Source organism: Amblyomma americanum, chromosome 10 (genome assembly GCF_052857255.1).
Source record: "Amblyomma americanum isolate KBUSLIRL-KWMA chromosome 10, ASM5285725v1, whole genome shotgun sequence".
NCBI classification, from domain to species: domain Eukaryota; kingdom Metazoa; phylum Arthropoda; class Arachnida; order Ixodida; family Ixodidae; genus Amblyomma; species Amblyomma americanum.
Genome location: NC_135506.1, coordinates 39,162,082 through 39,174,094, shown reverse-complemented (window position 1 = coordinate 39,174,094; position 12,013 = coordinate 39,162,082). Strand labels below are relative to the sequence as shown.

At 43.7% G+C, this 12,013-nt stretch overlaps 1 protein-coding gene across 1 annotated transcript in view; it reads right to left on the bottom strand.

The window, feature by feature from the left end:
• LOC144108212 (uncharacterized) overlaps window positions 1–11,682 on the bottom strand; it is a 70,871-nt gene extending 59,189 nt beyond the window's left edge. The window contains exon 1 of the mRNA XM_077641491.1: window positions 11,605–11,682. Coding sequence (XP_077497617.1) covers window positions 11,605–11,682 — 78 coding nt within the window. The remainder of the gene's footprint in view (window positions 1–11,604) is intronic.
• Between the last annotated feature and the right edge of the window lie 331 nt (window positions 11,683–12,013).

The window sequence follows — 12,013 nt, the reverse complement described above, 5'->3', positions numbered from 1 at the left end:
TATAATATGTTTACCTTTGCTCGTCAAGAAGCAACGTGGATTTCTTTTTTCAGCTGCTTTTTCAAGGAATTAAAAAAATCGTTTTGTGTCCTATGGGTTGGTTTATTTGACCGCACCTTTAGAATCAGTTTTATTTCTAGCATTGTGTTTCGTTGCCGATAAGCCAGTGAATGCTTTCGCGTCAAAGAATTCGACCATGCAGAAGGTAAGTTGCTAAAAATGACTGCATTGACTGTTTCTGTACTCCCTCTTAAACTTAACGATTTGCGCTTCGGCTTAACATGGAATATACAATTTATTTGTAGTTAATCTGAGTTGGCTAACTCAATTAATGGGCAAAAGTTACGGTAGGAACTTAAGGTGCTTACGAGCTTCGAATTCGAAAGCATCCATTGCCCTACAATTGTGATCCCTGCTTTGCTCATGTGAAGATGCGGTGCTGAACCGTTCGTACTGCCGCGATAGAAAGAATTGCGAACAACGCGGCGCCTACGCCCTCCGCTGTTGAATTTTTTTTTCCGTCAAGCTTACACTTGGCTTCCAACACAAATGCTCTATAGAGACACCCAATATGACACAATAATGTACCACTCTAGCATCTTTTTGTTACCACCTGTGTACAAGCGCATAGAAGATAAATTTCAACTGCAAATCGCGTGGGTGCCGCGCTGTTCGCATTTATTTTTATCGCACCTCTATGTATGCAGAATGCGCCTCTTAAAGTTTACACGGACCTGGCTTTTTGCCAGTTTGCCAAGGACAGTTTGCCATCTACCGGCTCGAACAACATACAAAGAAAGCTGCATCATAGTCCCGGAATACCGGAAATTTGGAAACCCATCTAAATCCTTGTGATCTCTGATGACATGATCACAGTATCACCCATTCACTGCGTCACAAAGCCTGTATGAAGCAAGCTGACCTGAACAGCATTAACATTGACGAGATCATCAACAATGTTCTACTGCCCTGTCGTATGATCCCGGGCAGGTAGTTGATTGCTCAGTTACATGCCGACAGCTGAGAATGGCATGATTCTTTGTTGTCTGGCATCAGCGGCATGGTCGTTGTCTACGTGACACTAGGCCACATTGATTTATCAATATGCTCTGGCGTAACGCTTGACGTCAGTGAAACGTGCAACGCTGATAGGTCTGCATGCAGATATGTCACGCATGATATTACAGTACACCACCACGACGACGCACTACAGTGATTGTTCCGACCAATGGGAGGTCGCGAGGGACCGTATAGTTGTGTTACGCGCACTCGACGAAGAAGAGAACTAACCGTAAAGAATAAACAACATTATATTCACCACTGTAATTAGCAGTCTCTGAACCTCGCGTTACTCTATGGTAACCATTCGGTGTTTTTGTCCGTTGCGAAGAGCTATGAAGGGTTGTTAACAGCGACGTCTTTCGTAGCAGTGAATTTCTGCAATGATTTTACTATGGGGTTACGAGCAATGATGTTCTTCAAAAGCAAAGTCGACGGTTAATTCCTCTTCAGCGATTCACGGACGTACACGGATGCATTAATGACTCAAAAATAACGACTTACTGCATGGTTTTCTTTCCCTTGTTTTCTTAGTCCTTTTGCACTGGAAGCCTGTCGTGTGTGCAACGTTTGTCGGCTGCTAACAGCCGCCTTGAACGAAAAGCCCCCTAGCGGTGCTTCGCTGAATAAAGTGAGTTGCTTACTTTTTCAGCTGAAAAGATAGACTGCCTTGCTGGGCTTCGGCGGTAGAGAGCAGCGACGTGTTTTGGAGTTCGTAATATCGAAGTTGTAGGTTTCGGTAATTCAAGCGCAAAAAACGAATCTGCATTTCACCGCAATCACTTGGCGCGGAATATCGAGTGCCGTTATGCCACTGTGGTGCTGCGCGAGTTTACGGCTTATGTATTTAGCTGCTTAATTGTGGGGGGCCTCAAGATTATGACAGAACACCATAAACTTAAGAGAGGCGGTTATGCTGTCCTTCTCAATACAGCGCATATGGACGCTGATTAGGAAGATAATAGCTTCCAGGCTGTAAACCGCCTGGAAATATGCTGTCCAATTTGCAATATGGTTTGCTAAATTATTTGCGTCTGTGTTTTTAAGCAATAGCTTTTGAAGCTCAAAAGTTCCTGAATGCGTCGTCGTTCAAAAAATTCAGTAATTGGAAGTGGAGTTAAGTTAAAAGACCGGAGCATGCTTACTGGATGCACGGAACTGACGTCAGCAGACTAGAGAGAGTTACCTTTGGCGGATGGGAGGCGACGTCACTTAATGTGTAGACATCAACAGCTGCTAATGATGTCGCATTGCAACATAAAATGGAATTAGGTGTCGCTGTGAGTTTTTTATGGGCTCTCTGATGTTCGATCTGTAGAGCCATCACTTGGTGTCTCTGACGACGGCGCTACTGATGACTCCGCATCTCTATCCGATCCCTCATGTATCAGCATAAAAGTTTCGCGTAGCAGTGTCCACATTGCACAGCGCTTCAAGACGGCATATTGCATCACCTTTCCTGCCGACAGACTTGCTGTGTCTACTACTGCAGCGGGTGGAAAGTTGCGTTAGAGATTTTCCTCGGCGATTTGCGTTTCGCGAACCGTGCGCCCAAACACATTGGGTCCCCTGCAGTCGATTGCCGTCCGTCGCTATGTCGTGAGTCTATAATGTGCTATGGGTTCGCATGGTTAGGCAACTCTTGAGCATCAAATATCCTCGAAAGTAGGGTATTGGACGGCGGCTATCGTATCACAGGTGGCAGAGCACAGTGCACGCGACATGCGGAGGTCGTGCGTTTGGATGCTACTTGACGGATTACGCAAGTGTATCGTGAAAGGGGCTTCTTGCTTTGTTTAGTGCTCAATAATTGATGCCGCCGAAATTGGTACGCACTGTTATGGCTGTTTTCGAGCAGATCAATATTTATTTTTTACATGACATGACTTTGCAAGTTGTGCTAAAACGAGAAAAAAACAAATAATGTTTTGGAGTAAGTTTAGGGAAGGCACTAATTTTTTCGGGCATTAGAGCAGTTTGCACTGCATCTAAAGGTATTGTAATTAAGGCCGAAAAGGCAGAAAAGTACTAACTGTGAACTTAGCAGACGGCAAAAGAAACCTGGGAACTTCTTTTATTCTATTCTTTATTTTTCTTTTCTGATTACTGATCGTTTGCGTTCAACTGACGCAAGCTGCATGATCTGGCGAGGAGACTAGTTACCCACCGCTCAGTAGGGCTTCGTTCGTCACACCGCGGACTCCTCCCGGTACGGTGTCATCAAACACGACAGCAAGACACACAGCTGCTCTCAGAGGGGCGTCAATAACGACGCTTATAGTGTGGGGCGAAGCAATAAACAGCAAAAGTTTGTTGCAGCAAAGTGCGCTCCTTGAACCCCCCTAGACAATCTTCTGCGCACCATCATCATCATCATGACGGTACTACCGGCAGCGCTTCAATTGATCGAGAGCAGTTGCTTTGCACGAGCCTTCTTTTGATAAACTCTCCGGTCCTCCATCTAATCTTCCTCGCCATCTTCTCGCTCAGAAGGGGGGCGCTACTGTCGCACATCGTGCATGAAGTGAATTATCTACGAGTTTGTTGTTGATTTGGGCTCAACAAAACGCTCTTCTAGAGCAGACGTATTGAGCGGGAGCTAATAGGACTTCAGCTTTTTTAAAGTGACTTTGAGAACAATTATGTCTGGTTATTGTTCTGAGTAAAAGCTCATTCTATGCCTCGTTCTGGCTATGCTGACATTTGTCTGCCGGAAAGAACACATAACAGTACGTCTTGATGGGCTAGTTGGTGTAACATTGTGTAACAAAAGTAAAAAGACCGCTAATTTTTACACAAACCACAAACAAAGACCAGACCGGACGGGCGCTGCTTTTGGACAAAGAAGAGAACTTTGTTCTCATGCTTTAAGGCCTTTAAAAACAGCGCTCGTCCTGTCTGCTCTTTCTGTGTGGTTTGTGTAAAACTTAACGCTCTTTTTACTTTAGAAAGAACGGATACTTTTGGCAAGCAATTTAGGTTCGAATATATTCGCGGCCATCAATTAGAACTCATAACGTCTTTACCGAAAATGGTGGGTTGCCACCGCCCAAAAGTGAAGGGTGGTCTAGCGTAACCGCGCAGGTTCACGCCCAAAAAAAAAAAATATTGTCGACGCATGCACTTCAATTCTTAAATCGGGCGGGAATGGCGACAGCTGTATTTGATTCCTTGGTCTTTTCTACCTTATAAACAACGCAGCATTTTCGGTGCGAGTGGTCTCTTTGTGATCAGAACGCGGTGTGCTATCGATACAGACCAACTTCAATTTGTCATCAGTGTTCTTCTAAGCATCGCAACGCAACGCAATAAGCGCTGCGGTATCAGTGAAACCTGCAACGGACAGCTCGGTGGATGTCCCGGTGGTTGTGGCGCCCTCTCACAGAACGTTTTGTGTGCGCGCCTGGCATTGATTCACGATTGGGGGGGAAAGGCAACCCACAAAACCCAAGAATAGCTCATGAGCTCGGCTCAGGGGCTGGGATCAATTGTGCAGATCTATTACGCGGGCCGTAACCACAACGCGGCGGCATGTTGGGTATTCACATGGATAGCGCATTGTACAGTGTGAGTAAGCGAGCGAAGCGAGCTGCTCGAATTTCCTGGATATGCCGTCTTTAATCCGCGATTCACTCCGCTAATATTTTGCGTTTTCTTTAACGTCAACGTGCAGGTTACACTAGGCTTGCCTGAAGTCCGGTACTCTTAGCATGAGCGAGTGTATCTCGAGAAGATTGTTTGGATCTGGCGCTGCAGGCCAGCTAGTTTTGACAGCATTCGAGGAAAACTCAAACGCTGGAGTTCGTCCTCGAGGTGCAAGGCCCTTTGTGGCACTAACCGTCATCATCGGTACGCTACGTTCGACAAAGGAGTAAGCGGGCTCACAAGCACAAGCGCAGGCTGTGAATAGCTTCCTTCTATCGTAATAGCTGCATGAGGGACTATTTCTCGGTTAAAGCGTTCTCGTGTCAGTGCTGCTATATGTTGCATCGAAACCGTCCCACCCGCCGCCCGTACAGAACCTTACTTGTTGCGCATGTCCTCTATGTCTTAGGCGCACCAAGTCAAGTTTCCCGCAGGACACTTTCTCCTCTGCACGGAATTGCCTGTGTGAAATTGAGCATAAAGGGAAAAGAAAATCTTGAGGAATTTTAAGAAGCTGGTTGAAAACGAGGAAAATCGGTATGGTTAAAGGTATTTTCGGCTCAAGGTGACTGTCATGGCGAACTCAAGGCGCAAACAAGGCTGCATACGCAGAAAAAAAAAGGGGGAAGAACATAGCAGTAGAACCCAATGTGAAGAGGTCGCCTTTGAGGCTTTTGACTCTTTCTTTCACTGCTAGTGCGCAGCCTTTTCCAGCGCTCTAGTGCACTCAGAGCGGGGTACCAGGTCACCGGTTATGACATATATAGTGTGCCAGATCACCGCTCAGGACATGCATATGATATGTGCTGGTATTCTCCTCTTAGTACAGTGATATTCGCAAGGAGAAGGCGTCGAGACACGGTGATGCGGTCGTTTTCTTTAAAGGTTCTATCGAATGTGTTCTCTGACATGACATTCTTGACTTTGAAAGTCTCTGCATGAAATTATCTTTTTAGGGTCATTTTTTATCGTTTCAAATGCTCCAGGCCACTGAACCCTGTGCCTACATACCTAAAGAATGTACCAAGATGTCCCACTTTCAAAACAAAAACATTTTAAAGATGATTTTGATCTGCTAGTTGAGATTCAACACCATTTCCAGGGTTGCAGTAAATCTATCAGCAACGCGGACATTGTTGACACCATGCTCACGCATGCTCTTGTTCAAGTCATCAGCGAACGTGGGTGCTCGTGTGCAAGGCTCATGGTATTCTGTATTGAAACTAGATTTCATAAACTGTGGCTCTTGTCTGCGCAATCCATCAGTAAAAAAACCCTTTCGGATCATCATCTGATAAGTGGTTCATTATCACTCAGCAATAATACATCGAATCCAAAAGTGACTCACTCACGTTTTATTGAAGATTATTCTAGAGCCGCTAATGCATGTTTTGGATTATAAGGCAACTCCGTTAACTGATTTAGATGAGTCATGATGTCTGAGCTGTGGGCATGGTTCATTAAGATGTGTTGATACCGCTGGGTTCCTTCGTGTCAAATGAGCACAAAGACATCCATAAACACAAGCCTTGGATGACGCAGTGGAAGCGAGCCTTGGAGTCAAAAATAAAGCGACTAAAAATATAATCGCCAGGCAAGCTTTAACGGAACGCTAAAAACAAACTTCAGTGCATGGTCATTGATTCAGAAGGATACTAGATTGACATGATATTTCCGAGTTTTTTGAAAAATTAACACATTAAATTTTAGAATTTCCAAAGTGGTAGTAAGAAGCGTTTTAAGAAAATAGCAGTTGATGGAAACATCTTTTTTGGTTCAGAAGATATTGCACTAAAATTTCGTGCATATTTTCACAGCACAGACTGAAAAACAATTTTTGGAGGTGAGCGAAACGCAGCAAATTTTCCAGGGACAGTAGCTAACTTTATTAGCAACAGTTTAGTTTTCTTTGTCTTTAGAATTGAAGATTAAAGCATCTCCTGGTCCTAATAATTTGCCGAATGTCTTTCCTCATCGCTATTCTGAGATGCTCTTTTCAAAATCTCTAATGTTCTCAAAAATTCTATGCGGTTGGAAGACCACTCGAGTGGTCCCCACCTTTAAGAAAGACGGCGGCTCACTACTCCAAAACTACCGTCCTATATCTTACTCTTCTGCTAGCTGTAATCTGTTAGTACATATCGTTCCAAAACATTTGAATAAATTACCTCAACAATGCTTTCGAATAAGTAATTTTCAGCACGGTTATAAGTGAGGGTATTGAACAATGATATAATTGGTTACAATATTGTATAGGTTTTCGAACGTTTAGATAAAAATGCTCAATTTGACGTAGTATTTACAATTTTCAGGAAAGAATTCGATGATGTCCAGCAGAACTTCTTCAAAATCTCAAAAAGCAATAATATTTCTAGTATTTTAAGTTTATTTAATGCCTATAATCACACCACCAGCGTGCGGTTGGATTCAGTTCATTCAGGTGCACGAATTGTCTTCTAATCACCTCTGATGTGCCCCAAGGAACTTTCTGGGGTTTTACTTTTCTTGTTGTACGTAAATTATTTAGTTACCGTGGTAATTCATGTGACACAATTAAGATTATTTGCCATCCATTGCGCGTTATTCTCACACATTACGCGTGCAAGTCATGAAAATGAACTGGACACAAGTATAGAAAGTGTGCTGCATTTGTGCACTGAGTTTTCTATGCTTGTTAACACGCACAAAATTAAGTTTTTCCTTCAGACAACACACAAAAAGAATACATGAAAGAAAGCGTACTAAAATGAACAATCACCACTAAAACAGGTTAATAGCTGCAAGTATCAACGCGCAACAATCACTAACAATCTGTCCTGAAATTTTATATAGGCTGCACAGATTCGTCCGCCTTCCGCAAGTTCTTTTCTGAAACGTCAGTTTAGACTTAAGAAATTTCTCTCACACTTCAAACTTCTCACATGTAACACATATACCATACCGATGCTTGAATATATATTTTAGGAGAGATACCTTCACGAAACAATGCATTAACAAAGATGAAAAAATAGAAATAGAGGCTGTTAGTTTCATTTCTTCAAAATTCATGTCCAGCATTCTCAGACGAAAAAATCTGAAAAGTGGAAAATTGTATGGCACTGCTATGGAAATATTGAAAGTAATTAATGGTACAATATTATCATATGTCTCAAAATGTTTCTTTTAAATTGTTTACAGCGGTCGCATCACATAGCTAAAACTGCGAAAGAAGACCACTGGTGAAACCATTTGAGATAACAAAGATACAAATAGAAAAAAAAATACAAGGCTGCCATCGGGTGATCTGCGGCTATTTTGATCGTTATAGTGAAATCTTGCATTATACTAAAAAAATTGCGTTCATAAGCGGTTTTTCGCTCAAAAATGCTTTCGTCCATAATTGCTTGGTATGACTATATTCTCCTACATAGCTTATGACGACTAATAATAATGAATTCCTTAAAGCACGATTAAAGAAATACCGCTTCAATTGCTCTTAGTCACTGCTTAATCAAAATTTATCAACAGGCCCCTCTGTATACAGAGCCCCTCTCCACCGACACCGCTGTCACAATAATTCCACCGAAATTTTCACTCTCAATAATAAACGCCGCATTTCGTGAGGATTGACTGCTATAAATTTTCATTTGTTTTTCAGGCACTATTTTTGTTTGGAGCCACCCGTACACATTTGTCACTGCTTCAGAAGCACTGATTCTTTTTCTCTCATATGCCCTCTCTTAATATATCGCATTCTTGCTATTCTACATTTGCTGAAATGCGCCTTTCCTGTTTGGATCCACTTAGTTCTGCATACGTAATAAATATATTTATTTTTAAATAAAAACTCTTTCGACATGTTTAGTTTTCAGTGCAAGTAATTGAAGGCCTTTAAGGTATTGTTTTAAAGGGTTCCAGTTCAGCATTAATGCTTCAACCAATCAACCAAAGAAACGCTTTTGAAAATACAAAAGTGAAATGAACAAAGCAAGAGCGTTATAAGCACAGGTAGTGTCAGCAAGAGGTGGATACACTGCTTATAAGTGCACTGGCTGCCTAATTCTCTTCTGTTGAAGCCCACACCCTCTCTATGTTTAGCGAACCTAACGTTATGTTTCGCACCGTACGAACAACTGAAGAACAACTTAGAAACAAAAAAAAAACTCTTAGACGAACCATGGTTGATCGTTGAAATCGAGGTCGACACAATAAAGTTCGTCATATGCGGGCTGATACACTTAGGTTTCTTATATCCGGGATAACAGACGAAAGTTCGTCATACCCGAGGTTAACACACGAAAGGCAGTTATATTGGAGGGGGCATACTAACAACTGATGCTTGGGCGACTTGGTATGCTGTTGCAAAAACAAACAGCGCAACTTCTGACAGAGACGAAAGGAAAAACAGCACCTGTCCTTGTGTGTCTTTCCTTTCATCCCTGTCTAAAGTCGTGCGGTTCCTTTTTGAAATGGGAGGCAAAGGTTGTTTAAATGCGAGGTAGTACATTAACTTCTTTCCTAGCCTTTAATTGGGTACTGACAGACGACAGTCACTATTGCCGCTTACAGAGACCCTTTGACTGCTAACTCCTCAATAAGAGAGTTTTTTTTTTGTGCTCGAAATCAGGCCGAAGAAACGCCTGCGGTGCATGGGGGGACAGAAAGAAAAAAAAAACACGATGAGCGCCTAACAGAGGCACGTTCAAGCAAAAAGCAGCCACCGTAGCCTCGAGGGGAACTCGAATGCCCATATTGGACTCCTTTGTGTACCTGTCGAGCACGCTCACACAAAAGCTGGCGCGTTTGTTGCCACTCCTCTGTCGGCCCACCAGTTCGTACCGTTGCAGGTTGAAACTTTGCTGAGCCTCACAAACTTTTTCTTCGATATTTTTTGGTTGTTTCGTTTTACAACTTTCATTCCTCCGCTAGTGGAAATGATGGCCGTCGATGGCCTCACTTGGAGAAACAAAAAAAAAAAAAACGTTCCTACCCCACCTTTCTCAAGGAGATATTTTTCTTGTGTATTCCCCACCGTACTTTTGCAAGACGTGAAAAGAAGCCTCGCTCTCGCGGATCTCGAAATTTTACTTACATTGCACAAACCATTGTGCGGCGACGAATGACAATGACAGTGGCGGAAAAAGACAGTGCTGCGAACAATATTAAAGAAAGTGCCTTGTTCATGTTGTAGACGAAATCTAGCCTGGGGCCTGGAGTGCAGTCTTTCTGTCTGAAATGCTTGCCGAACATCCGAGCGGTCGCAGTCAAGCTTAATCTTGTCACATATGTTTGGTGCTGCGAAAAAATCACATTAAATAACTTTGATGTAGGCTGTTGCTGTATTTATTACTCTGCTGGCCGTAGCTTGTGCAAAAGGACATCGCAGGAAAGCGCGGCTCATGTATTTCAATCTCGGCACAGGAATATCACAGGAGCACTACCTATGTTGGTGCAGCTGGTGTTTACAGATCTGAGAGATAGAGGCTGCGCCATTTAGACGACCACGTGACAAACACGACTCACGCAACAGTCTCGTACTTCCTTTCTTGTGACCGCCATAACAGCGCACCCTGACTCGCTCAGGTTTGAGAGTGCTCAAATTTCAGTAGCTGTGTGACGCTACAGCTAGCTCACAGAGTAAACGGCCTTTAATAAAAGAGAACTAATAACTTCTATGCAGAACATTAAGTCAAGCTGGAATATGATTCTATTGGAACTGGATGCCATACTTGGCTCTTCTCCGCGAGATAAATCGCGACGAAAGCGATTTTGTCTTTCGCAATCGTTCACAATTGCGTCACTCAGAGGAAGCTGAGAAACAGAAAGCTGTGGCCCTTTAAACCGACCTACGGACGGAAAAGATGACTATGTCGTATTTAGCGCACGGTCCTCAAAAACATGAAAACGTCAACTAAACCTGTTTTGCGAGATTTGAAATTGCACCCTTTCTAAGGCATCCGCTCCCCGTATCCCGTCGACCTGTTATCTCAAGCACAGAGACATTACATTCCGGGAATTTTTCAGCGATAGGCATTACTGGTGAGGAAACCCAACCGACGCATATGCGCTCATGTAACTACATCAAGTACTTTTAAAAGACTGAAACATGAAGAGGAAATAGTAAGAAACTGTCTATGAGAAAAGCAAAAGCTTCCTAATCGTCTCACTATCGGTGGGCCCAAACTACCAACCCTGACCGAAGCTAAAGAATGGCGAAAAAGGTGTCATAGTGGAGGGCTTCGGTATGGTTTGTACCCCTCTGGGCTGCTTGTGCACTGACGTCATGTAGCCGCATGGGCTTTATTGTCATTTCGTCTGCGTCGAAGCACAGCCGGCGAGAAGCAGATTAAATCCCGCCTCTTCATGGTAAGCCACGGAACACTGTACAAGAGGCTCCTTTCGCGGTAGGGAGTTCGGACTGAGCGCGTATGCTGCTGACGCGAAACCGACCGCGAAGAATTGCACACTGGAGAAATTGGTGTTTGGAAAGCACAGTTGTGATGTAGATTATGTGTGTTGTGCGGTAGTAAATTTCCAGTAGCGCCGAGAATGTATTCTGACGCTGTGACTGTGCCTAGTCTGCGAGCAGCCGAGCTTGCAGCAGATCTTGCACTGCCTCGGTTGTCGCCGCTTTTCTTTTGCATTATGCGGAATAAAACTGAGAATTGGTTGGTTGTAATTACAACGACGTAGATGGTGTTTCCACTTAAAAAATATATGGCCACGAAAACTAATTTTAATTCTAACAACACGGTCCAGTCTTTTCTGAACATGCATTAAGAAGATGATTGAAACGGAAGTGAGCTTCATGTTCCGGAACACTAATATCAAAACAGAGCACATGAGCGGTGGTGAAACTGCTTTACGGCGTGCTCTATTAGTGGAAGCGCATGCAGGCGAGCAACGCGAGTTCCGGCGTACCGTCCTTGCTGTTGTGATGGTCGCCTTACCGTTGGAACTGGTGCTGTGGGGCTGCGGGCTGCTTCCATCAATGTTCATAACGGCGCTTTAATGCTTCGTGCAGTGATTTATAGCTAGCGCGCCTTGATTATGATGTTAAAGATTAACTGTGGGACGAAGCGCGAGGCCCGGCAGGCACGCGAGCAAGCACTTTGAAGTGGTCGCATACGTGACGAAGGAGAAAACGCCGGCCTTCAAAGACCAGCTCCTTCAACACAGTGCGTGCCAATGATAAATCCCTGAATGAATAATTTAAAGCGCGCCTAAGGCAATAGAAGAAGCGCGGCTTTGTTCCTGCCGGCGATAAGGCCAACATCAAAACTGCAGAGAAGGCTTGCCGAAATACTCGTTTCTCGCCGTGTGATTCCGC